General features: G+C 39.6%; 2 protein-coding genes across 2 annotated transcripts; one reads left to right on the forward strand and one right to left on the reverse strand.

Moving 5' to 3' along the window:
* The first annotated feature begins 615 nt into the window (after nt 1–615).
* On the forward strand, nt 616–8,411 carry spg7 (SPG7 matrix AAA peptidase subunit, paraplegin). Its single transcript, XM_034116973.1, has 16 exons — nt 616–1,136; nt 1,751–1,853; nt 1,942–2,031; nt 2,124–2,505; nt 2,770–2,872; nt 2,980–3,105; nt 3,280–3,442; nt 3,833–4,006; nt 4,101–4,225; nt 4,459–4,561; nt 4,761–4,871; nt 4,962–5,077; nt 5,508–5,664; nt 5,841–6,004; nt 7,258–7,335; nt 7,463–8,411. Exons 1-16 carry the CDS (start codon nt 912–914, stop codon nt 7,667–7,669), a joined length of 2,427 nt encoding a protein of 808 aa, XP_033972864.1. The 5' UTR covers nt 616–911; the 3' UTR covers nt 7,670–8,411.
* A 1,384-nt stretch (nt 8,412–9,795) lies between these two features.
* Nucleotides 9,796–26,406, reverse strand: cdh15 (cadherin 15, type 1, M-cadherin (myotubule)). The gene is made up of 14 exons (XM_034116792.1): nt 26,201–26,406; nt 19,316–19,471; nt 18,034–18,189; nt 16,989–17,133; nt 16,691–16,872; nt 16,481–16,609; nt 16,182–16,364; nt 14,802–15,046; nt 14,555–14,691; nt 13,290–13,523; nt 12,387–12,626; nt 11,631–11,779; nt 11,322–11,513; nt 9,796–10,649 (listed from the first exon to the last, which is right to left on the reverse strand). Exons 1-14 carry the CDS (start codon nt 26,249–26,251, stop codon nt 10,449–10,451), a joined length of 2,400 nt encoding a protein of 799 aa, XP_033972683.1. The 5' UTR covers nt 26,252–26,406; the 3' UTR covers nt 9,796–10,448.
* Between the last annotated feature and the right edge of the window lie 1,259 nt (nt 26,407–27,665).

Raw genomic sequence — 27,665 nt, forward strand, 5'->3', positions numbered from 1 at the left:
TTTATATTTATTTATTTTAGTTTACTCTCTTTTAAATATATATTTGGTATAGTTGTATAAAATATGTGTCCCACATCATTGTATGTTTGTGTTTTATGTGTATGTATGTGCTTGTGTGATTTGAAGAAGGGAGTTGTTACATTACATTTTTGGTCTGCTATGTTTTATGCGTGTTTTACTTTCTTAATAACATTAGACACGGATATCATTATCCAATAAAACATGGCATACAACACGAGACAAACCCTGGACCCAAGGTGGCTCTATATTGTGTACTAAATGCATAAACTCAAACTAAATAGGTAATATATCTTGGTTGCGTAGTCAGTATGCGTCCGCTTGTGGGGTATACATGCAGATTTAACATCGCTACATTGCACACAGTCAATATTATCTTGAAAAAAGTGGGTATAATTTTAAAACGGTAGAAATGTAGGTACAGTTAACCAACTAACTGAAATCTTACGTGAGACTGGAGTTGCACAAGCTCTGCGTAAAGGTCTGCGCAGCGGGAAGGTCCTTGAAGAACAACAAGAAAGGTTGGAGTTTAAAGTTCGAGGCAAACATTTTTGGAAAGGCTATAGTTATTAAAAATTCAGCACATATTAAACATAATCCTTACACAATTGGTACTTAGGTACAGCAAAAATAATCTCATTAACAGTAAATACATGTTTTTTATTTATTTATTTTCCGTGCACAGGAAGTCCGGAAAGGATGGTTGCAGTGTTGATATGGAGCTGACATCTTTGCTCGGCTGCACGGTTGGATAACCTAGCAAGCTAGCGCTAAACGGATTTAACAGAGGGTAAACAAATGTGTTGACTCACAAATTGAGCTTTATAGAAAACAAGAGGCTATGGCATTGAAATTGTTCAGATAATAAACAACTTCCAGGGATAAAAGACAGTATGTCGGCGTTGCTGTTGCTGTTGCAGCATCGTAGTGGTGTTTGTAGAAAATACAGTACAGGGTTATTGTGGACACTGTCAAGGCGAAACTCTCACCTACTATCACACAAGCCTTCATCCAGCAATAGTGTTCAAAATGTGCTGCTCAGGTGTGCTAATGTCAGAAAGGTACTTCTTTCAAAATCGAATCGGACACTTACAAGTGAACCACAGAAACTCATTCAGGTAAGTCAATATCACTTCTCAATATTTTTGCTTGTGTAACTGGTTGATGTGAATACAATGTGGAGAGACAGACCAATACGCTCATCAGATGTGATCGGAACAGGTAGCCCTTATTGAGAACCTTCACCTTGAATGTTCACTATGGAGAGAAATTAATACGATTCTGCATTCTTTGGCAGAATTTGGTGTTACCTTGGTTGGTGATTGGCTAATGGTTACAAGCCAAAAAAATCGTTATGACATCATAAAGTGGCCAAAATCTGATCAGCCCATTTTCAGACAGGTTTTTATATAAATGGATCAGGACAAAAAGTGAGCGAATCTTTTTTCCTGAAACTTTCAGAATCTCTTTACACAGAGGGGACACATTGTTTATGTATAAAAGACATGAAAAAGGGGATTTTGCATAATAGGTGACCTTTAATGAACTGAGAGTAATCTTTCTACTGTGCAAGTCTTTTAATTTCAATTTAGATTCATGTATGTTGCTTCTCCTCTGTTGTAATTTCAATGTATTGTGAAGAGGTTTTAATGTATGTGCAAAGTACATCTTTTAAACTTTCTCTATGGCCTTTTTGTTCTGATCATTTGGCACTTCATTGTTCCTACTACAGAGCCTCCTCCACAGACCCTTGGGTCCTGGCATGGTGGGACTTAGCAAAGAGTTAATCAGAAACAACCTGCTGAGGAACCCTGTTGGTTTGGTAAATCTATTAGGTAAACAATGAGTTTTGTGATTATGATATCATATTATTTTACCTTTTTTTCTTATAGCTATTGATGATGGAAAACATTTTGATTTCAGGGTCTATAAACTTCTTTAGTACATCTCAATCTAAACAAGAGAAAAATAAAGGCAGTGGACCAAAGGGAAAAACTCCAGTGGAAGATGAAGGTAAGTGATAAATGGCTATTACTGACACATGGCTGTTTAATAATTGAACATCATCTGTCTGTGATCTTTGAATCTGTCTTTAAACCTTTCAGAGGAGAAAAAGCGCAGAGACCAGGAACGCCAGATGTACAGGGACCGGCTGCGGACCCTCTTCATCATTGCGCTCGTCATGAGCTTGCTGAACTCCATCAATACCAGCGGTGGTAACATCTCTTGGAACGACTTTGTCCATGAGATGTTGGCCAAAGGAGAGGTGTCCCGTGTGCAGGTCTCTCCTGAGAGTGACATTGTAGAAATCTACCTTCATCCCGGAGCAGTTATTTTCGGAAAGCAGAGGCTAGCACTCATGTACAGAATGCAGGTTGCCAACATTGACAAATTTGAGGAGAAGCTGAGAGCTGCTGAAGAAGAGCTGAATATTGACGCTAAGGATAGGATACAGGTGTCCTACAAACGCACCGGATTCTTCCGCAAGTAAGAACATGACCTTTCTCACAATTTTTTGTGTTATAAATTGAGCAGTTCCATCTTTATCTATGCCATCTACAAACACAGTACAACTAGTTTCATAAAGAGCCAATAGGTTCTGACATTACAGTATGTGTCGTTACCAACTGTAATGTCTTCATAAGGTATTTCTAGTTTAACAGTAAACTGCTCAAATTTGCACGAAACTCACATTTAAAAAAAAAATCTTAAATAAGTAATCTTCTGTTTTTTCATCTCTCTTCTTTACAGTGCAGTCTATGCTCTAGGGATGGCTGCTATTGGCGTAGCTATTCTCTGGTATATCTTCCGACTAGCTGGCATTGGGGGCAGAGAAGGTGGCTTCAGTGCTTTTGTGAGTGAAACTAATGCTAGTGTACATATGGGGTTCTTTTTTGGTTCCACTGATTTTTGATTTTTTTTAACAAGTGTATTCATTTCATGTCACATTCGACTTAACAGAATCAACTGAAGATGGCCAAGTTCACCATTGTGGACGGCAAGTCAGGTAAAGGTGTGAGCTTCAAGGATGTGGCGGGGATGCACGAGGCTAAGATGGAAGTAAAGGAATTTGTCGACTACCTCAAGGTAACACACCCACAGTCATATACTTTGGTTTTACATTGTACTTTTACCATGTTTTTTAATGTTAGGCAGAAAATCACATATCAAACTTTGTTAGAATATCTACTACTTAAAGTGAGTTTTTTCACAAATAACTACAACAACTTTCATTTTAACTTACCACATTGGATTTGTCAGAATCCAGAACGATACCTTGTACTGGGAGCCAAGGTTCCCAAGGGTGCCTTGCTGCTGGGGCCCCCAGGTTGTGGAAAGACCCTCCTGGCCAAGGCTGTAGCCACCGAGGCCCAGGTCCCCTTTCTGGCTATGGCAGGCTCTGAGTTTGTGGAGGTCATTGGAGGTTTGTAAAGTCAGCATCAGCAAACATTATGGCATGGAGCAGGTCAACATAAAAATAATGCTGATATTCAATACAACAGTAGATAATGATAGTTATGATAATACTGTGATATAGATTAAATGTCTGTTCCTGTGTTTCAATGCAGGGTCATTCTGTAATGACACTTCTCTTGATGTGTTTAAGGATTGCCATCACATGACTAATGATTTGTTGTAGGTTTAAATATCCTCTCCAGAATTGTGTCAGTGATATCCAATTATTGGTAAAAAATGTGATTTAATTTGAGGGATCACTCCTCAGTATTTGTGTCAGAAGGTAATAGCTTGAACCAAATTAGATGCTATCGGTTTCTCCTCAGTTTTGAGTTTATAATTTTATGTTTGTCTGTAGGCCTGGGTGCTGCTAGGGTGAGGAGTCTGTTCAAGGAGGCTCGAGGCCGAGCGCCATGCATCGTCTACATCGATGAGATCGATGCTGTGGGAAAGAAGCGCTCCACCAACACGTCGGGTTTCTCCAATACTGAAGAGGAGCAGACTCTCAACCAGCTGCTGGTAGAGATGGATGGTGTGTATAAAACCTGGGATTTCAGAGAAGATTGTTGTCAACAGACGTGGACTTTTCTTACAGAACAATGGAACATTTCTTCCTTTTCTTTCAGGAATGGGAACAACAGACCACGTCATTGTCCTTGCTTCCACCAACAGAGCAGATGTCTTGGACAATGCTCTCATGAGACCCGGCAGACTGGACAGGCACATCTTTATAGATCTGCCCACACTGCAGGTAGTCTTAAGAATATACCTTATCAGTTTGAACATAAACACATTTCATGTTGTCACTATTTTAAAGTAAAGCATGACACCTTTTGGAGCTGCTTCCTGGTATGCTGTTAAGCTATCTCACATTATCAAGCAAACAAACATATGGACAGATAAACCGTGGTAATTGTGTAGGAGGTTAAGATCAGACTTTGTCAGTTAAATCTAATTTGTTACATATTTATTGTCATTTCTCAGGAGAGGAGGGAGGTCTTTGAGCAACATCTTAAGATCTTGAAGCTGACCCAGCCCCCGGAAACCTACTCTCTGCGTCTAGCTGAGCTCACCCCAGGCTTCAGTGGTAAACACATATTTACTGTTTTGTTTTTGTGTAAATCATAAATATCTGTGACCCTAACAAAGTAATGACCAGTCTCTATGAATAAAGCATGTGATCAACAAACATGAACCGTCACAACAAAACACTGGTGATGTTTACTGAACTGTCATTCCCATAATGGTGATCATATTGTTGTTTCCTACTCACTTTGTCTCTACAGGCGCAGACATTGCTAACATCTGTAACGAAGCCGCCCTGCATGCTGCCAGGGAAGGGCACAAGTCCATCGATACCTTTAACTTTGAGTATGCAGTGGAGAGAGTAATAGCAGGTACAATGATGCAAACACTGAATTATGGAAATACTTTAAAATAAATGTCACCTGCCACCTTTGGCTAAATCTGACAGTGTGTGTTTTCAGGGAGTGTAAAGAGGAATAAGATCCTGTCTAAAGAGGAGCAGAGGATTGTTGCCTTCCATGAGTCTGGACATGCTTTAGTGGGATGGCTTCTTGAGCACACAGAGGCAGTCATGAAGGTAATGCACGTCTGCTCCCTGATTTAGTGAAGACTTTTTGGGCCCTTTTCAAAATGTGAATTAATTGATGGCTTTATCTTTATAAACTGTGGAGCTTAAAGATTCTAAATTCAGGAGGAGCACTCTGGATCCAATTCTCTACCAAAGCTGTGTGTCTACAAATGTTTTACGTAGCCCAAATCTCTTGTAAATCAGTCATTGCCACACTTTATTAACACAAGTGGTTCTGAGAAATAAATTGATGTGTATTATCTCAAGGTTGAGAGGATGACTCTGGGCATCGTTTAGGATTTGTGGACTTAAAGTTCAGCACTAATTAACAATGTAGATTGTTATAGTTTGACTGGGAAAATGCAGGATTCTCCATCATTTCAGTTTTTCAACAACTCTCTGTTGAAATGACTATTTTTTATTTTATTTTATTTTTTAGGTGTCCATTGCTCCGCGTACTAATGCCGCCCTGGGATTCGCCCAGATCTTACCTCGTGACCAGTACCTGTTCACAAAGGAGCAGCTGTTTGAGCGGATGTGCATGGCTCTGGGAGGACGAGCTGCTGAGGCCATCAGCTTTAACAAAGTTACAACAGGTACTCTCCATCTATTGTATATCCACTGTGATCACAGCTTGCCACGACAATTAACACTCAATTCTGATTAGAAATTGTGGCCAAGTATCCAAAAGTAAACTGCTAAACATCCAAATATAAAGACTGTCCTATACTGTGCACTAACAGTGATTTAATTACCCTCGCTTTGTCCCCAGGAGCTCAGGATGACTTGCGTAAGGTGACCCGTGTGGCCTACTCTATGGTGAAGCAGTACGGCATGTGTGACAGCATTGGCCAGGTCTCATTCCCCGAGACAGAGCAGCAAAACGGCGTCGGACGCAGACCCTTCAGCCAGGGCCTGCAGCAGCAGATGGATCATGTGGGTTATACAATTTGATTATATCTCCGTTAGCCCACATTAGCACACACTCATACCCCTTTCACACCAAGGCTTTTCCCCTTCTAGCTCCGTGCTAGAGCTTTTCTGGTTCAGAACCGGTTCTTCGGTTTAGCGCCGGCTCTTTTCACACCGCTCAGAGCCCGACTGGTGCTGCCGCTGCTGCGTCATGACGTCACAGTTTACGTCGCTGAGTTTCTCCCAACGGAGCTCACCTTACAACAACAACGGGCCGGGGACTGCGTCGGGTCGATGATCGTGTTGCTTTTAATCATACGAAGCCAGATTAAACTAAATAACGACTTCTCCAACCTTATACTTTTCTCCAGAGTGCCGTGGTTCATTGTTTATTAATGTGTTTCAGCGGCATTTACCGACCGCTGCAGTGCTGACTGCTCTTCCACGGGAGTTTATTCTCCCGTTAGCTCCGGGTTAGCTCACACGGCTCTAAAGTATTCACTGTCTGACTGTCACACAAGCAGCTGGTACATATCCCCAGTTCCCCTTAAGTGAATGTGTGTCAGTCTGAATTGACGCTGTTTGGCATCACAACGCTGTTATGAAAGTTTCTCTGGTATGGTATAACATGGGTGATGTTAGCATAGCAACCGAAGCTAAACTGACTACTTGCTAAGCCGTTTTCTACAGGCACTTTTTACCGGCGTATTTTTCATTATGATTCTACTTGTGATAGTCGGACATGACAACCTGTGCAGCCCATGTATTGATTCCATCCGATAGCTGCTATAATAACAAACAAAACGTCTGCCTGCTCTCCACAATGATCAATAACAGCGAACGGATGGTCAAAGTAAGGTACAAATAAACAGAATCACACGAAGCCTGGTTAGTGTTGCCTGACTTTATAAAGCGTGTTTTTTTTTTTTACAAGTGTGTGGTTGCGTTCTAGTCACTTTGCTCAGCACTACTGCTGGTTACAACTTTGATTTGCCGTACTCGCCTTAACTGTTATCTCAGGTTAATCTCGCCCCCCTCCGACGTAAGCGTGACGTATGCGGTTCTTGCTTCTAGACGGACAACTTTTTGGTGCTCGAAACGAACCGGATTCCGGAGCTTAGAGGCTGCGGTGTGAACAGTAGGGAGTTCAAGTGGGGCCATCAGTTGTTTTGAAATAGGACTGCTTCTCATCTCCCTGTTCATTTTCCAAGGACAAAGTGAATGTTGCTCCATGCCATTATTTAATAAATCCATTTAACACCACTTGTTCTTCACAGGAGGCTAAGATGTTGATAGCGCGTGCTTACAGGCACACCGAGAAGATCCTACTGGACAACAGAGACAAGCTGGCACTGGTCAGTTTATCCCTTCTTTGATCATAAATGTTATTTCGATTGTAGCTTTTTTTATACCACTGAGCCTCGCCTGTATTACCTTTTGGTTTGTTTTAAGTTCTAAACTTGTTGGGGTTTTTCGTTCCAGTTGGCCAACGCGCTGATAGATCGAGAGGTGGTGAACTACGAGGACATTGAGGCGTTGCTGGGGCCACACCCCCATGGGCCCAAGAAGCTGATTGCCCCACAGAACTGGTTGCAGGCCGAGAGGGACAAACAAGACACGGGAGAGGACCAACCTCCCCCACCTCCCCGTAAAGACAGAGACGAGGACGCAAATCCACAGATGGCCTGATATTAAAGTGAATGTATCAGAATTGTTCAAATGCTGCATTTTGTGGGGTCACCAGGGGAATTGTATAAAACCTGGTATTGATTCCTTACTTTGAAGCTTTATATGCCTGAAAGGGAAATCATCAACGTTCCCATGCATATGTCGTGTTTCAAATACACTTGTTTTCTAGCTGACCCTAAAACACACCAAATACTTTTTTTTCTGTAATGTGTTTGCTGCACAGCCATATTAGGTCATCGAAGCACTCAAATCAGTTCTATTTAAATGTCTCTTACTAGCCTAAACTACGGATATTTTAGAAAAGCTCTCTGAATTGCAAAAATATACATACTGTATGTGCTACAGTTGGTTTTATGCATCTATACTGTTGCATATACAGGTTTGGATTAAAGTAATACTTGAGGATTTGTTATTTAAAATCTGCAAATTATAAAGCAACTGCTAGCTGTTTGTAACAGTAACATACTGTACTAATAAAAGTTGATCTTAGGTGTGATTTTGTCCGAGCTAACCCTTTGTACCGGTGTAATGATGAAACGACAAATAGGCTAAAGGTTTGTTGTGTTGAATATGCAGCTGATTTGACTTCACACATCTGTCCTTTTCTCACCATGATTAAATAGGTTGAAGGAAGTGTTTTTTTTATAATTCAAATCCTAGTTTTGGTTTGTTTTATGCGAGTGAGTATGGAGTCCAAAAGGATGGCGTTGTTAAATATGAAAATAAAGTGATGTAAATAATGTGTGTTGTTCTTTATGTTGTATTAAATGATCATGGAAACAGACAATTTACTTTTACACATTGTGTTATGTTGCAGCCTAATGCTTAATTTCGTCCTCATTAATCTTCACTAAATACCGGTGTAGTACAAACAAATACACATAATAACCCTGATACACTGTATATTATTGGATGTACATTAAACCTAAGTATGTACTTGAAGCACTATTGCCGGTGATAACAGCCTCGATTCGGCTTGGGGATGACGCGACAACACACCTGGATCTGAGGATTTTCTGCCAGTCTTCTCCGCAGATCTTTTCAGTCGCTGTCGGGTTGGAGGGTACAGTTGGTGGACAGTCATCATGTCTCTTTGTCTTAAGAGAAGCTTCCATCTGGCCACTTTGACATTAACCAAGATCGGTGGAGAGTTGCAGTCCTTCTGGAAGACTCTTATCTCCACACAGGGTCAACCATAGTAACCACCAGGTTCTTGGTAACATCTCTTACACATGGCCTTCTCCCCCAGTTGCTAAGTTTAGCTGGGTGGCAGTGTTTAAAACTTTTTACATTTAAAGGTGGGGTAGGTAAGTTTGAGAAACCGGCTCGAGATACACTTTTTGTTATATTCCATGGAATGCTCTTAACATCCCGATAGCAATGAATATCTTACTGTAAGTGCTTTGACAAAAAATCCATACAAAAATGTCATCTGTGGAAGCCGTAGTACTGTAAAAAGCACGACCAATCATTTTAGCCGGCCCGGCTAAAATAACTGGATGGCCTACCTGCCTGTCAGCCTTCCATCTGTGCACAAACTTATCTCGTGCCCTCATTGGTCATGTGCGCGTTCGTGTGTGTTGGAGGAGGGGCTCTGTAAGGAAGTGGCAGATTTTCTCCGGTTGTGTATTTTCAAATTCTAGCGATCTCGAGCCGGTTTCTCAAACTTACCTACCCCACCTTTAAGAATTATGGAGGGTCTTCAATGCAACAGAAACAAGTTCCTCAATAAAATGCTGTCTGAGCTCAACAAGCACATCCTTCAAACTCTTGTATTGGGTTTTGCTCCGATTTGCATTGTTAGCTGTGAGACTTTTTACAGACAGGTGTGCCTTTTTAAAATGATCTCAAATCAACTAAACTTACCACAGGCGGACTCGAGTCAGGTGTGGACACGCCTCAAAGAAGATCAAGAGAAATTAGAGGCACCTGAGCTAAATGTCAAGTGGAATAGCAAACAGTCTCAATAAGGTCAATATGATATTTTAGATTTTCTTTTTAATACATTTGCTAAAACTTTAAAAGCCAGTTTTTTCTTTTCCATTATGGGATATTGAGTAGATGGTGAGTTTATACAGTTGCATGTAAAGGGGATCTTATTTCATGATGAGCAAAGAGAAACAATACACACACTTAATAAAAGACTTACATTTATTCTGGAAACTCTAAATTCAATGAACATATACAGTAAAAAAAAAAAACATAATTCAAAATCTTCACCTCCGAACTATTTGATACTATATAATATATTGTGGTACAGTTTGTTTGGTTGAGTAAATGGTTTTTTCCAAAAAGGTTAACAGCTGGAATGGAGGATTTGTGATAAAAAAAAAAAAACTAAATGAAAATAAAATGATCACTTATATATAAAAAGAATACATAAAGGTTTGTTTTCTCAGGCTTGTTGCATTAATACCGAGAAATCCAAGTCTGAGGATGGACAAACCAGACATGGACAATCATTTATTACAGCACAGCTCCTTTCCTCTCGGCTGATCGTATCAGCTCTTGAGTTCACTGTCTCATTAACTTCTCCCAAGCTAAGTACAACATTTTTCCACAAGGCATTTTGTCAGTATTGTCCAAATGAACCATTTTAAACTAGGGCACTTAGAGATTAAAGTCCCAAGCCTTTACATAGCACTTATCTTTCTTTGGCACACTTCAAATCTTGTCCTTGACTAAAATCTTGCCAAATGGGTCCGAAAAAAAAAACCCTGAGCTCTGATCCCTAACTGGTGGTGAAGCACACATGTCCTTCTGTGAGGGGCTGTCCCTGTTAACGTGGGTCATACATGTTGGCCAGTTTCTTAAAGCGTGGTCCCCAGTCGTTGAGGTAGTCGTAGTCCTGATCTCCGTCAGAGCTGCCTGAAGCGATGGAGCTGAGGCTGCCTGCCAGGGAGCCCTCTCCCTCGTAGTCATAGATCAGGGCCGTGTCGTAGGGAGGCACATTCGGATCGTTGTCGGCAGCCTCCAGGCCCTGAGGGAGGAAAACATGTCGAATGGTTAGAAAAAACAAAATGATGAGTAAAAATATAAATAATTCTTAGTAAACAAACTCTCCTTAATAACATAAATGAATATCACATGTCCGACAATAAGTTATTAGAAGTATATACTGTATCTGCCCTCCATCATATACACAACCCACAGACAACTAGCTCAATGCTATTATGTACAACCTATCCACACAGTGTAAATGAGAGTAACATTCAAACAATTGCCCTGGTGTTCATCCCTTCACCTGTTTGGTACTTCTTCTTGAATTGATATTATGTTATATGATTGATGATATATTTGAGCCTCTACATCTACCATTCCACACATTCACCTCACAAATTGAAAAACACATACTCTTCAGAGGTACTTCTTAAATAATAACCCCTCTCTATGACCAAGAAAATGTATTGTACGTTATAAAAAAGTGACCTTTTTCTTACTTTATAGATTATTTGTTCAGAACCATTGGCAGAAGCTCTGTCAATAGTTAATACCTGTTTTGTATTTTTGAATTTGAGTTACTACAAAGGCTTTGCCCTTTTAATAATGATCCCAATTTGGGAAATCTAACTTCTAATTGTGGTCTGGGTCTTCATAATTCCTTGTTTATATGACGTTTAGGTAAAACAGGGTCCTGGTAGAAGCCTCTCACATCATTGATGTAGTCCTCGATGTCAGTGGGGTCTGCTGGCGGCCTCCGTGGGTAGATAGGTGAGGGCAGGTTATGTGGAGCGTCCTTCCTGAGGGGCTGCTTTCCTCGAGGAACAGCGGACCCTGGGTAGTAGGACCCCGGGGTCGAAGGGGCCTCAAGTGGATTCCACAGCATGTCGATGTTAAAGGCATTCTGCAAAGGTAAAAAATAAGCTTGACTGCATGTACTTTATGAATACAGTGATGACATGCATGCAGTATACCACAAGATCGTTGAGATTCTCTTTACTTGTGAGTTGTGCAGTCTTACCTCGTCTTCCTCCCCCCCTCCTTGCTCATCATAGTTGAAGACATTGTCACGGATGTCGTCTTCTGATTCCCCGACAAGCAGACCTGTCCCTTTCTTGATATGGTGACGTCTCCCACAGGAAGTCACCGCCACAGTCAGCAGCAGCAGCACTACGAGCAGACACATGCACACAATGAAGGGTTAATAACGGTTTATCAAGACTACATCCATTTTATTTTTTGGTCAAAAAAACAAGAGAACATTCTGAAAACTGTCCATCCCACTCTCTAAACGTCCAAAGTCACATCTATAAGTGTCTGACAAATAATATCAATAAAAACCCAAAAATGTTTACTTTAAACTGAAAAGCTAAATATAAAGTATCCAAAATGTCCACATTAGGCCGGTTTGAGAATATTAAATCTATGTCATTCATGTTTCATAAATGACTTAAACTTTTGATTGTTAAATAAAATAGTATCAGATTATTTTTCTGTCATTTAGTGATTTGATTTGCCTTAACTAGGCACTCGAATTGACTTGAAATAGCCTGCGACTAAATCCCTTCTGACTTGGTTTGGACTTTTACTAAATTACTTGAGTCAATGTCTGGTCTATCAAACTGGAGATGGCGGTAGATGTTTGTGATCATTTGTATTTTAAACTCCAAAAAAAGCACATCTTAATGAGTAATTTAAACAAAAATTCACTTGATTAGGATCATGTTTGATTTGTTGCAAAAATGTTTTCTACAGGATGACTCATGATGAGACTTACACAGGAGGAGTGCAATACTGGCCATGATGATGATCAGAGCGATGAAGTTGATTCCCACACTGGATCCAACGAAAGCCCCCGCCTCCGACTTACAATCTCCAAAGGAGTCACAGCGACACACGGTCACATTGACCTGAGAATACGCGCTCAGCACTGGGCTGCCAGAGTCCGACACAAACACTGTGACCACGTACTCTCCTGCCTCCAGGTCCACGAGGGGCTGAAGCACCGCATGGGTATCTGCAGAGGAGAGGAGGAAGATGTGAGGTTAGAAGATTCATGGGCAGAGATGGCAAAAGTACACACATCCTTTACTAAAGTAGAAGTACAGATACTCGTGTTTAAAAATACTCTGGTAAAAGTAGAAGTACTGACTAAACTTCTTTACTCAAATAAAAGTAAAGAAGTATGGGTTTCTAAATGTACTTAATTAAAAAGTACCAACTACCAACTGTTTTATAGAGTAACTGACCTCACTTTATATTAATAGACCAATAATGTCATTGTTAGCTAAGGAATGTTTCGATGCTGAACAATGGCAAAATGACAAAGTTTTCATTGGGCCCTCTTCTTTAGAGAAGACCAAGAAATGATGGATACACGGATCGTGTTAAATTCAATAGGCACGCAATGACTCTAAATAATAATGATCATGGCACCAACACAGATTAAAACGTAAGTAACAAACCTGTTTTGAAAATGTAAGAAGTAGAAAGTACAGGTATTTGTGTCAAAAATGTAAGAAGTAAAAGTAAAAGGTCGTCAGAAATATAAGTAGTGGAGTAAAGTACTGATACCAGAACAATTTACTGAAGTACAGTAACGAAGTATTTGTACTCCACTACTTCCCACCTCTGTTCATGGGTACACCTGTCTTCCCCACCTCTAAAGCTCTCTCCTTACCGTTGACTTGAACAACAGTCCAGTTGATTGACAGATCATCGTCGGGCATCTCAAAGCTGAAGGGTGCAGCGTGTGGAGGAAAGTCTTCATCCACAGCCGTCACAACCAGACCAGAACTGCCGCGGCCCGTGTCCCTGCACACAGAGCCGCTCAGAGGGAAGAGCTGGGGGGGGAAGTCGTTGGTCTCCTTCAGTGTGATGGCCACGGTGGCAGTGGTTGACACACCACCAGCATCTACACAGGAGACCAGAAACACACAGCCATGTCACATAAAGTTACAACAGCTTATATAAAAATAATTCTCACAAAACCTGTCTATGAACTTGTATTTATTTTATTAAGAAGATTAAAGTATGTTGTTTTCCATGCATTGGTCAATGTTGAGAGATTATTTTTGCTGCTATACAGAGGTGGGAGAAGTACTCAGATCTTGAACTTGAGTAAAAGTAGTTGTACCAGAGTGTAGGAATTCAGAATAATATTTATTATATGTTTTGATTATAATTATTGATGCATTAAAGTGTTATCAAAGTTAGTTTGAATGACTTTGTTTACTGCAGGGTAGATTGTGAATTTACTCCAGGTGTAACTAAAGTCTGATTTATTTATATTTCACATCATTAATCCAAATCTGTAAAGTAACTTAAAGTATTAAATAAATAACTAGTGGAGTAGAAGTACAAATTAGCATAAATTGGAAATACTCAAGTAAAATATAAGTACAATTGGACCTAAGTACAGTACTTCAGTAAATGTACTTAGTTACTTCCCACCTCTGCTGCTATAACATGTATTCTTTCAGACACGTGGAAAGAAAATATCTGTTAACATCTTAAGAAATATCTCTCTTTCAAATTCCCCTTTCAATATCCCTTAATGCATCATTTGCATATTTGAACACAAACATTTCAAAAACCAGTTTTACAATAAAATGTTGGCTTAATGCTAGTAATTAACTGGAAAAGTTTCATGATCCCATCTGTAGTGCCAACACCAAACATAATGTTTAAAGGCCATTTTCTCAAATGTTTTATTTTTTCTCTAAGCATTAAATGTCTTCAGTAGCACTTACATACACAATACTTTCCAGTTTATTTCCCATCTAAATTAAAAAGGTTTGTACAGATGGCCTTGTTCATACATCCTCATTTGCATAAACATACCATTTCAGCTAAATGGTAATATGTGTAAACAATATTCCTAATAAAAGTTTTTGGGTGATATCTATTAGCCAACATTTGTATCGGTTGTGTGGATGCACTGACCTGTAACTTTGACAATAACATTGTAGATATTGTTTTTAACATTTGGAGATCGCATGTTGAACGTTCTCTTGGCATAGATTTCGCCTGTATCTCTGTCGATGTCCAGCCACTTCTCAGGATCTCGACTAATCTCATACCTGAAACAGAGAGCAGAGCAAAAGTTACAGAAAAAACAAACTGTCCAATTAGTTAACTCACATTCTTAAAAACAAACAAATGCTCCTCTTGCTCTGTGGCTGCATCGTACCTCAGGTCAGAATTATCAGGGTCCGAGGCGATATGGCTGGTCAGTAAAGTCCCAGGGACCACAGACTCAGGGACAACCAGCTGTATGGGGTCCTCCCTGAAACGTGGAGCTTCGTTCTCGTTCACCACCGTTACAAACACTGAAGCGCCGCTCACTGGGACGCTGGGAGCCTTGATGCTCAGAGGATTGACATTTTCCACCTTCAGCAATAAGACGTGCTCATGCTGTGCTTCATAATCCAGAGGCTGCAGGATAATAATAAAAAACAACGCAGAGAGGCTGTTACAGGGAGGAACACTTGCACTGCCTGGTGGTTGCATAATAACGAATGCATGACAAATCTATATGGATGACAAAGGCTCACATTTGATTAATTAAGAGACATTCATACATATAAGAAAAGTTAAGTACTTGTAATCTAAACTTCAGCCACTAGAGAGTGGTGTTGAGTTGTGTCTGAGGGCCTTAATGCACGTTTGACTTTAAAGGGCAAAGCTACTCAACTATTCCTGTACCGAAGAGAAAAAGGTTTTTGTTGATAGAATATAGAAAAATGTATGGGTAACAGTTACTGGGATGTAAAGGCATGTCTGATGTTGTGTGAATGGTGTTCTTTTAAATCAGTAACTTAACACTCTTGGAGCACAGAAATAACTTGTCACCTAAAGATCTTGTTACACTTAGCAATGTTTATATTTTTGTCAAAAGGTTCACATGCTCTCCTTTGTGGTTTGAATACAATTTTACATTTACTGCCATGTGTTGGTTATGGGTCTCTCTATTTCTAGTGATTTCCTAATAAATTCATAGTAATGTTTTAGAATCAGAATCAGAATACCTTTTATCCCATTTACAAAATAAATGAAACACTTTTAGAAAGGGCATGCACATAATATGTAAAATTCGTAATACATTTCCAATGTACATATTGCACAAAGCAAGACCCATGTCCTTTGACAGTAACTGTAGGTAAATGATAGGTTTACTTACAAACCCATGAAAGCATGAATCTAACCTGATTGGTGTCACAATTATGCATGGTTATTTACTGAGCCCTTTAAAATAGCTTCTATTGTGTATGGTCTTTTAAAACAAATGTATTTTAATAAGTCCTGTGATAATATGATGTGTTTTAAAGTACACATTTTTTCCTTTTTTCCTTCATTGATGTTGTTTTTACGATAGACTTGAAACTACTTATAACGATTATTTTACTGCAGGGTAAAACCTGGAATTGTATGGGTTAGGAACAAACCTGGTAGAAATAATTTGTTCATCCACATACATTCGTCAATTGGACTTTTCTTGCTTGAAAAATGTGGCCGAAGCCCCCCCCAACCCTCACACTCTTTCAGTCAACAGCAGATCAGCACATTGTACCTTCACCACGGTCAGAACTCCTTCGTTGGTTGCAGGATCCGTAGTGATGGCAAAGTTGCCTTCAGGGTCGTTGGAAATAAAGTACTTGGCCTCCCAGTTTGCTGTTCCACGATCATCTCTGTCTGTCACGTTCACCCGGCCGATCTCATTGTCCTTCCTGTTCTCCACTGCTAGCATGCTGTACTACATGGACCACACACAAAGCACAGACCAAAAGATTCAATATCTAACAATTTGACAGAAGTTTTTTCTAAATAACGATTGAAAATATCCCTTATGTAAAGTTGAATGAGACTCACAGTGGCAGGGCTGAACTGTGGGGCGTGGTTGTTGATATCAGTGACATGTATGATCGCCACACTTTCACTCGTTAATCCCATGCCTCCCATATCAGCAACCTGCAGTTTCAACCTGAAACTTTTTACCACCTAGAACAGGATACGGCACATTAGTCAAATCAACTATACTAAATTGATCTGCAAAAAAATGCATATTGATTTTCATTTTACCTCCAGGTCCAGGCCTACGTCTCTTGTGTAAATGGCTCCTGTCTCGTTGTTGATACCAAACATTGTCTTGTCTAAAGTGTTGGCAGGAAAGCTCTCCTGGCCAATGATAGAGTAGCTCAGGTAAGCGTTTTCTGTCATAGGGTCATCTTTATCAGTGGCGGTCACTGACATCACCAAGGTGCCTGTCAGAAATAATCAAAAGCTTTGATCAGCTGGGAAGATCAGTTGGTATGAATTATGTATTTTTGTATATATTTTAAGCAGTATGTGATACCCAGTATGTAATACATGGACGTACCTGGGACGGAGAATTCAGGGACAGTGCCGCTGAATTCTTTCTGTGTGAAGGCGGGTCTGTTGTCGTTCTGATCCAGCACCACGATCTCTATGGTGGACGGATTCTCTAGCCTCTCTCCACTGGGAGACAGTGCAAAGGCTTTCAGCTGCACAGACACACAAATACAACACACACATGTTAGAGTTCATAAACAAATATTCAGTTGTTATCATTATTATTATTATCTTTTTTGTTTTCTTTCCCTCCTCTTTGATGTTTCTCATTGTAATGAGGCCACACCTCAGGCCATTATGATTATAATTTATCATTCTTAATAATTTTCTCTCTGTGCTTTTATTTAAGGAATTGGTATGTAAGCTGAGATATATATAGATATCTTGCTACATGATTAAGGTGAGATTATTGTCACCCATGGAGAGATCTATGCGGGTGTATGTTGTATGTTGATTGTGTATGTATATATGGGATATACATATTTGTATTTTTATATTCGGGATTGTGGGAAACGATATTTCGATCTCTCTGTCTGTACACACAAACTGAAAGATTGACAATAAAGTTGACTTTGACTTTGTATGTATGTTATGTCTGTATGTTTACAAAAATGACAATAAAAAGAGTATTAAAAAAAAGAAAAAATCTTTAGTTGGTTGTTTTTTTTACTATTCAAAACCAGAAAAACATCCAACACTTATGGTGACAGAGGGTATTTTTTGCACGGCATATGATGGAAATGGCAGAAAAAAATGTGCAGGATGTTTGGTTCAGCATCAGAGGTTACATCACAGTCATCTGGTCTCAAACACTCTGAAGTCTATCCCAAGATGCCCATAAAGGCCCTTGGAAACTGACCTCTGGCTGTTTATACTAGAGTTTGAGACACTGATATATGCTTTAAGACAAAAACATGGATCTAACATCAGAAACATATTGCCAGAGGTCTTGTTTTAGGCACTGTGGATTGTGTTAAGTACTTATTTCTGATAGTGCTTGGAAACACATTTCTGGGCGATTTAAAATGTTCCAGCAATAAATGCTCTCTCACCGTGAAGCTGTTGTAAGTCTCTCGGTCCAGCGGCCGCTTGCTCCTGATGACTCCTGTTATATCATCAATTTCAAACAGATCTTTGGGCTCCTGGTCCACCCCCGCTCCCTCTAGCTTGTAAATCACCTCCCCTGTAAAGATTTTGTCCGATTTGATCTAAACAGAGAAAGGAGATGAAGTTGGTGATCATCACAACCTCACAGGAAAGGGGGAGGGGGGGGGGGGACCATAAGTCGTAACACCAGATGTGAGCATGTTGATGAATAGGGACCTTGAGACAAGAGTTTTAAACTCACTGACTTATGGCAGGAAATGCTATTATGAACTAATAACAGCAAGGAGTCTATATGTTATGCATTTTGTTTTGCTTTTTCTTATGTCCGTACATATGTTCCATGCTGCATTTTCATCACCACATAGAGGCTCTACATTCCTCCTTGTACAGTAGGATTTATACACCTCCTGGTCCTCTGTGACAACCTAAAACAACATTTACATTTCACATCTTTTAAACACTTGGTCTGTGCTGAGTGGGATCATCTGTGATGAAGAATTACAATCCACAGTGTGTGACAGAACATTGCTGTGTTTAAATGCATTCAGTAGTATTGCTCTACACTACAGTATACAGACTAAGATACACAGACAGCCATCAGCTCATCAAAGCATATTCATGATGACACACAAATTAGCTTAGATGCCTGAAATAAGGTATGTGAGTAACACAGGTTTTAAAGTTTTGTTGGATATATGCTTTAAAAGCACAAGTGTTGTTCATTGTGATTTTCTGAACAAGTGCATTTTCTGCAGTGATCCATAATCCCACCAAAAAGATTTATTGGCTTTTTGTTGAGGGAACAAGGACAATGCTAACTTCGGGATTAGCAAAACAAAAGCAATATCTACAGCACTCTACTGACCATTAGCTAAACCCCTTCCCACAAAGCAATTTTACATTAAAGCTTAGCAACTGTAAAGATATACGTGGCAAATAAGCCGATGTTATGGGATGTAGTGAAAGGGAGAAATAATGAAATAAGAGTGGTGTAAGGACTTAATAATACGGGGTGTTCATCTGCTTTAGTGTAAACTGCTAAGTGTCTCAGCCCCTTCAAACAGCAACGTTTGAATGCAGCAAGCTAATCATGCTACATATGAGCATCTGATTATGTTTTTTGGACTTACTTAAGATTTGTGAACGTGTACGTTAAATACATGTTTTAACAGAATTGAAACAGCAGTTATACAGTGATATTCTGGTGTGAAAAACTATGATTTGTACCTGGACGAGGTCTTCAGGAACCTGCTTGCTATTCTCCAGCACTCTGATTGGAGGGATGATCCAGTCCCTCTTCACCCTGTACATGCCTGTGCCTTTATTTCTCCATGGGTAAAGGGTCTCTTGCTCTTTGTGATGAGCTTCTGCAGAGCTCCACACCTGAAGGAAGCAAGAACAGCATGAAAGTCACAACATAAATTCACATTCAGACATGGATATAAATGTATGTCAGCAAGTCAGATTACAATGAAGAATATTTTTTGATTCCAGTAATTCTTCTTGGCGGAAGACGAATTATGTCATGTTAGATATGTGCAGCTGTTTTAAACCATGTAAAGAGTCTCCCTCTGTGCTATAACATTCCCAATGGTCTGATGGAATGGCTGTATGTGAGTTGTAGCGCTGAGGCTGTCTGTAATATGGAGTCCATGGGATTGTTCGGGGCGAAAGGGCCCCAGTTTCAGGTTTCACTCACTTATACACGTCTTTGTCAGCTTCCTTTGATCTGTGTGCAAATTCATCTCAGGATAAGGAAACACAAACACTCATGTTCATTTCACGAGCCCTCATTCACCACATCGCTGTCTTGACCACATTCACACACACACAGCTCACAAGGGAGAAACACACACACACAGACACACACACACACACAACAGCTGTCGACTATGGATTTAGATCCTGTGCTTTCCCACCCACACTCCCACTCACACTCACAAATTCCCCCTCATGCTCGGCTCTGCACCTGACTGGGAGTTTGGGGTCACCTTACGGATCTGCTCCGCTGTAGGAATTCCACAGACACACTCATACACACGCTTTCCCAACACACACATAGGCTGATATACATGTGTGTGCGTCAACAAAACACCCACCCACGCATAAGCATATACATTTCCGTAAGTTGCTTCCTTCTTTTCTGTGGGAATTCACCGGATTCAGAATTATTTCCCACATGTTTTACAGCTCAAAGTCAGGATCTGTATAATCAGTAATAAATGTGGATGTAATAACTTGCCAGAGAGCTTTGTCTGAAGTATTTTTTTTATCTTAAACTCCCACTGTACATTTGACATTCATATTCTATTTAATTTTGAATAATCCTTTCCATCACAATAATATCCTGCATTATATTTGTTACGGGAAATTTGTATTTCCACTTGTATATTTTCCACATGTATATATAATTGTATTTTATATTTTTTTACTTTTTAAAGTTGTAATGCTATTTTATTTCTATTTCTGAAATATTTTAGATTGTTTATTTCTTGCGTCTTAATTTCTCTTATGTACATTGCCTTGTGTTTTTTATGCTGCTGCAACGCAAACATTTCCCAAATTGGGATCAATAAAGTACCTATCTATCTATCTATCTATCTATCTTATCTATCTATCTATCTATCTTATCTGTCTATCTATCTAACTTTATCACTACCTGAATGAACGGTTTTAAGTAGATTTTCAAGTGACCCATGAATACATAAGGCAGATTTATGGATAGTGGATAAATATTAGAATATTTTATGAATGGCCTGGCCCTTCCTTGTCTCCGGGGCGGGGGATCTGATACACTGATCCGTTGGCATGCTGCTGGACAGTGCAGAGAGGAATGGCAGCCATGGCTGGCATCTGTCGGCCAAGTCAGAGGGCAGGCTAATCTTAGCTTCTTCTATATCCCCGACCCTACCTATTTAGCTTTTTGTAGCCATCGTCATCTACACCCTCACAGAGATGTTTACACTCACTATCTACTTCCATACTTGAGACTTCTGTATATGAGCTCTCAAACCTCCACTGGCATTGCACATGTTCTGCGATGTCACTTAACCTCAACATCAATAACAGCTGCATCACAGTTGGTTTTCCAAGTGCAGCACTTTCTAAATGTGCCCTTTCAGTGGACACTTTAGTATGAACAAATGTTTCTAACTATTAAAATGCAGGCAAGTGTGAACTTCTTTACAAGTTTTCTAAGTTTACAATTGGTATATTTAGGATGATAACTGATTTACTTAAGTATACTGTATACATGAATTTGGCCAAATTAGGTTAAAATAGTTCAGAATGTACTGCTGTGTACTCAACAAGAGCCCAAAGTCATCCTCTTTCAGGCATTACTTACTTCTCCTACATCTTATGTCCATGGGTTAGCATGCTTAGAGTATCTAATTAGCACTCAACATGCATCACAGCTAAGGATCATAGGAATAGAAAAAGTTTTTATAACCCAAATAATTTGACAATCAAAAATGTTTGACCTTACGATAGGTTAAGGGGATCAGGGAACATGAATGTGTGTACCAAATGTATTGATAATCCTTGCAATACTTACTCGGAAAATTTGACCCTCAACTACATAAAGTGTAGTGTACTAGAGAAAGGGTCTGCTACATGGTTCTAAGTTTAATGGACTAAATATCTTAACAGTTGCAGTTACAATGTGATTTTGCTTTTTTTTTTAGATAGTCAGAAATTCTAACAAGAAACAAACTTTTCGTATTTTGCACACTTCCTTATTACACACGTAAGTTTCTTGCTCTGTCCCTCTGTGTTGTGGATAGTGGCTCTACTAAGTATCTGCCACAGTTTTGATGTTTTTACCAGACCAAGATGTGGTTACACTAAAGTGTCATGTTACCAATTAGGCCAATGAGTGCCTTTCCTGACTCTGCTGAGCAATGACACTACAAACAGATGAACTGTTTCAGAGGCTTTTATCAGAAACTTTTACAGCCTGGCCTTTCACCTTAGGCCCTCACAGAAGTAAGGACAGCTTGTTTGAGGATGCTATGCCCTCACAGAAGAACCATAAAACACTTTGGTACGTTTGTGGGGCTCGAGAAAGTTCAAATCTACCTCTCTGGTTTTGGAGAACAAAAGGGTATTTTCACGTTGTGACACTAGCTATAGGTAAAGATGAACCGTAAATGATGATACAGAAAATACATTACCTAAATAATAGTAAAGAACATACAGCAATAGCCTCTCTTATAAGAAGATATGACAAGATAAGATGATAGGAATCGTAACATTTCAAAGTATTGTCATTTCAGGGGTCACATACTCACCTGCAATTAGATAGTGTTAGAATATTGTAAACACACACTTTATAATTCACCATGTGTTGAAAACTGTAAAATGACTTTCCAAGTTTTGCACCTGCTGCAAATGCATTGCTATTTGGACACGCATTCATGAGCCATTACAGTTTCCTTCCTGGCATGCCTTCAAACCACCAAAGCTTTAGTGCATTTTGGCACGGACATTGCAAATGCCTGTCACATGATGCAAACCATAAACATTGATTGATATTTTGTTTCTGGTATATGTTCAGTCAATGTATGTGTGAGGGTTGTTGCGATATACCGGTATTTTTTGGGATAATTGTGATATTTAATTAATTACATATTGACATCATGTTAATAAAATACATATGATAGTATTGTGTAAATATTCAAGAGCCTTTTTAATCATGCTTTTGTCAAGTGATGATTACAAACACTCCACCTCCTGACACTCATTTTGAGTTAATTTATTTGCAACAAAGAGACAAAATTCAATATTAACAACGTTTAAGATACATTTAACTGAACAGCAATACATTTTTTATTATATTTTATAGAAATAATTCAAAAGATTTGTTAACGTGAACTATTTTTGGTACAATACCGTGTAGTGAACATTTATTTTCATCACAGCCCTAAATATAGGGTGTTTAAATAACCCTACATGCGGAGAAATGTAATCGTGAAAAATAACACTTGCATTGGTATTTTCAGTAAGCGATATATTTTACAAAAATGCTATCTCCCATTTTGTTACATTTGAACAAGCCACATACAGAACGAGTCCACTGTAGCTGTTTGTAGAGCAGTCGGCATCTTTATTTATCCCTGTGCTACATTTCTGTTGTCCTGAGTGTGAGGTATGTGTGAGTTGGCAGGCATTTGAATAACTCGAGAGCGGTTGTCCAGCCGAGCAGCAATGCCTGCAGCATGCCTCTCAGTCCCTTCGGCCACAGGGTGAGAGGTCGCACAGGTGTCCCTCTGGTCACTTCTGTTACTGGTCATCTCCCCAGCACTGGTCCTGCACTCTGACTAAGTCATGACTGCCTGGCATAGGCATGGACACCCTATTTATGGGGCCACTACAAGTGTTAGTCCCCTTTGGAGCAGATGCCAGAGTTTAAGGAATGCTGAACAAGGTTAAAACATTGAATTGATACTAAAAGTATAGGACTCAATAAACATGCAGTTACTGAAAAAAACAGTATCTGACAATTAAATAACAGGAGAGAATCAATTTCTGTATTGAATAGAACATGGGAATCCTCTTGATTTACTATCAGATTACAATCAGATTGACGAGGAAAGCCATTGCTGCTATTTACTTGGCTATTTATTGGAGTAAAGCTGCCAACATTGTGAATGGTTTAGATGGTTAGATAATTTAATGTTAATAAATAAATAAACTTGAAGGAACATGTTAATACTGCCCTTTTAAACAACTAGTGGGTTTACTAACTAATTAATCTGGGAGAGAAAATGGCACAAGCAACAATCACAAGCGTAACATAGCTGCCAGCTTATTCTGGTACATGACCTCTAAAAAACACAACTGTCACCAGTTGGTCTTCCATCTCTTAGTCCGTCAAAACATTATGAGGGAAAAAAGGTCTCCACTGTTCAGACAACCAGTTTTAACAATCTGGAAGTTGTCTCTAGCCTTTGACCCCCCTGAAACCCTAGTCAGTGTCAAACAGCCTGCAGGTATCCACACCCAGCAGGTTCTGTGATTCAGACTCTCAATCCTCTGACTGATTGTTTCCGATGAGTGAAACCTCAGCGCCAGCTGGACGCTGCAACAGACCCTTGATTTGTACCCGATTTCATGGTTCAGAAACGGCCCACTCCTCATTCCGCAAGGGGATTACAGAGCGGGACAAATGGCATTACGTACGCATCTGGGAACAGCTGTGGCTGCTGCTCACTCCTCAACACAACCGACACCAGCAGGCCCGGACACTGCCAGTTCAAAACACCAGCTCACTGGTAATTAAAAGAGAGCAACTGAAAGATATCAGGTTACACTGATCAAAGCCGAATGGAAGTGACAGCTGTTGAATTTATCTAAAAATCTAATGTTCAACTTATGAAGCATGTTCCCAATGTTGTGTATTTGTCCAAAATGGCCACCTGCAACTACGAAAGTGATACAACTGTATGATTCTGTCTAAAGGAAACTATTAATGATGAAAGTAATACGAACAACGATTTTAGCCACTTCATTCTTGTAGGGTGGTTTATGAGAAGATTCTTAGTAGAGGCTTCCCTGCGATTTCAACAGCTCTGGTGGACTAAGTATATTTAGTAATATTTTGTTAAAGCCATCACTGGAATGGTTTAGATGTTTTTAGCTTGATTATTTTTCGGCAGTGGCATTGGGCAACAGTTGTAGTCCATTAGCGCCGCTATTGCATGTGAAGGAGTTAGCTATAAACATTTCAGAACCATCTTTTAAATCTGGACTATTTTAACACCCCAAAGAAAGATTTTATGTTCATGTAAAAAAAATGCAACACAATAAACAAACAGTATGAGCCACTTTGTTATTTGGTATCATGGTCTGGAAAAACCACCGGCAGTTGAAGGTGCAATTAAACCCCATATGTGCCTCACCACACAGAGCTTAAGCAGCTCTCCAATATCTGCATCTGAAGGACCCTGCACCCTAAAGGTCATGCTTCAGGGTTTACAGGTCTTTCATGTCAGTGAAGGGATACCTATTTTTGTTTATATGAAAGCTCATAAATAAAACTAACACTAAAGTCCTGAGGATTTGACCAAAATATATTTTGTGTAATGTCATTGCGAGCTGAGGCCTCACTGCGACCAACTGGCTTCCCCACATGGTTTACCCCATGTTCCAAAGTAACAACAAATAGTTTCAGCCATTTTCTTCACAATCATTGGTAATGGAATATTTATAAGAACCACAAAAGCAACATGAATTCAGCACAAAGACTTTCAAACACAGAGAAACTGAAGGTGTGCTGTAACTTCGGAAAGTGAGTGACAATCAATTTGGGAGAAACTTGTACTAATCAATCTAGTCTGCTACATAGCTCCTGTAACACTCCCAATAAATTATAGAGCTAATATATATATAGCAAGATTTTTCTCAAGAATCACTGAAGGCCATCTCACTCACCCTCCCAACATGGGCGCCATTACTTCTCCAAACAGAGAGAAAGACTGATGGCACTTGGAAGTGCTGTTGGTAATATTTCAGTTTACATTGTCATCCATTGAGATCTCATAATGGCGTCTGCTGACAGGGGCTACTAATGATGCCCTGAGCCCTGTGTACACATCTGGAGTCTTGTCCTCCTCATAACACTTCATCATCCTCTTTCCAACCAGGATGAAATGTTTAGATCAGCCCCAACCCCCTGATTGCAGACACAGTTTAGTGGCTCTATTGATGAAAACCAGTTTATGTTTGGTTGGAGAGATCACTCAGGTGAAAACGTAAACTGTGTATTTTTAAGAGCGGGGCAGCTAAAGGTTATTCTCTCACCAATATAACACTCTGAGGGGCAGGAAGTCTTGGGCTAAAAGTTGAGGTGGATCCATACAGCATGGAGATGAGAGTGGGGGGGGGGGTTTAATGCTCAAATAACAGGAGCACCTGTACAGCAGCGTATACGACACTTGTTATTATGGCCATTTCTACAGCAAGATGCTCAATCGCTCATGCACCTGTTCTCCAAGTTATTTTATTAAAAGTTAAACGAAATCATCAGCTAAAGATGATATTATTCACTCAACACAGAAAACAAACAACAACAAAGTGTCAATCAACATTTCTTTTAAAGTGTTGTCTTACCTGACAAAGCAGAGCACCCAGCACACACACCATCAACATCCGTTGCGCCATCCTCAGTACCTGCACTCAGAAACTCAGTGTGAACAGACCCCTGATGAATGGAAGATCTGAGTGGCTTTTACTGAGTTAAAAGGCCAATCTCTCCAACCCTGAAACCTTCCCCTCTCTTTCCTTCTCTCTAACCTCCTGCTCTTGCCGTCTCTCTGTCTGTCTCCCTCTTTCCTCTCCTAGCGTTTTCCCCTCACAGCTCCTCCCTGTCCATAGCAGGGGTATGTCTCACAGTCGTGGGGTAAGGGGTTAGAATTTCAGCAGCGGTCCTCCCATGTACCCCAGCACATGTGCTGTCACTCACAGCCCGATGAGAGAGAGCGAGAGACAGAGGGAGAGAGGGAGGGAGATGAAGAGAGAAGCAGGGCAGCTGTTGTTGGTGTGGACAGAAACACTGTCTTCACCAGTTGAAGTTTGAACACTTTTCAAATAATTATGTTTGACATACTGTAGGAGTGAAAAGAAAAAAGAAAGAAAGCAAGACAATATGTGATCATTAGCCGAAAAAGATTTTCATTTTACAGTGATGACAAATACAAATAAATCAGTAACAGAAACAAACAGAGCTGAAATGTTTGGAGAAAAAAAGTTCTTAATTATTAAACAATTAATCTATAAACTAAACAGTTGGCAATTGTTTAGTTTGTCAATCAACTGATCACTCAATCACTCCAGTGGTCGTTGAAAATAGCTTTTTTGTCTTTTCAGATTTGGAAGGATCTCCATGACCCGATGCTAATAAGTGATATAACTTCCTTTATTAATAAAATGGAAAAACAGCCAATAATGTAAATCCTAGCACTAAGCAGAGGTGGAACAAGTACTCAAATCAAGTACCAGAGAGTAGGAATACTTTGTATAAAAGTCCTGCACTCAAAATGTTACTTGAGTAAAAATACAAAAGTATTAGCATCAAAATATACTTAAAGTAATTATTGATGCATTAATGTGTTTCTCAAAGCTGGTAAAGGTGCAGCTAGTTTTAATCACTTTGTATACTGCTGGGTAGCTTGTGAATTGACTCCAGGTGTAACTAAAGTCTGATTTAAGAGTTGATTATATTTCACACCATTAACCCAAATCTGCAAAGTAACTACAGTCGTTTCATAAATGTGAGTAAAAGTACAATGTATATCTCTGAATTGTAGTGGGGTAGAAGTACAAAGTAGCATAACATTGAAATACTCAAAGTAAAGTACAAGTACCTCAAAATTGTACTTAAGTACAGTACTTGAGTAAATGTACTTAGTAACTTCCCACCTCTGACCAAAGTCTCTCAAAACTTAGTTGAAAAGTTCCTTTGTGACACAACATCATTCAGTTCGTTTGTTTTTTGAAATCCATGCTGCCACACAGAGTAAAATAGAAACAAAAACCTTTGTTCTACACCAACAGACAGCACAGCATACTCTTGTGT

Source organism: Trematomus bernacchii, unplaced genomic scaffold (assembly GCF_902827165.1).
Source record: "Trematomus bernacchii unplaced genomic scaffold, fTreBer1.1, whole genome shotgun sequence".
Lineage (NCBI taxonomy): Eukaryota > Metazoa > Chordata > Actinopteri > Perciformes > Nototheniidae > Trematomus > Trematomus bernacchii.

What these genes read in the sequence shown, in the direction of transcription:
- spg7 (XM_034116973.1), top strand. Translation starts at nt 912, where the DNA reads ATGTCGGCGTTGCTGTTGCTGTTGCAGCATCGTAGTGGTGTTTGTAGA. An exon ending in AAGGTGGCTTCAGTGCTTTT is followed by an intron (nt 2,873 to 2,979) that starts GTGAGTGAAACT and finishes TCGACTTAACAG; the next exon opens with AATCAACTGAAGATGGCCAA. An exon ending in AGTGGAGAGAGTAATAGCAG is followed by an intron (nt 4,872 to 4,961) that starts GTACAATGATGC and finishes GTGTGTTTTCAG; the next exon opens with GGAGTGTAAAGAGGAATAAG.
- cdh15 (XM_034116792.1), bottom strand. Translation starts at nt 26,251, where the DNA reads ATGGCGCAACGGATGTTGATGGTGTGTGTGCTGGGTGCTCTGCTTTGT. An exon ending in TTCCTGAAGACCTCGTCCAG is followed by an intron (nt 18,190 to 19,315) that starts GTACAAATCATA and finishes TTCTCTGTTTAG; the next exon opens with ATCAAATCGGACAAAATCTT. An exon ending in CCCTGAATTCTCCGTCCCAG is followed by an intron (nt 16,873 to 16,988) that starts GTACGTCCATGT and finishes TATTTCTGACAG; the next exon opens with GCACCTTGGTGATGTCAGTG.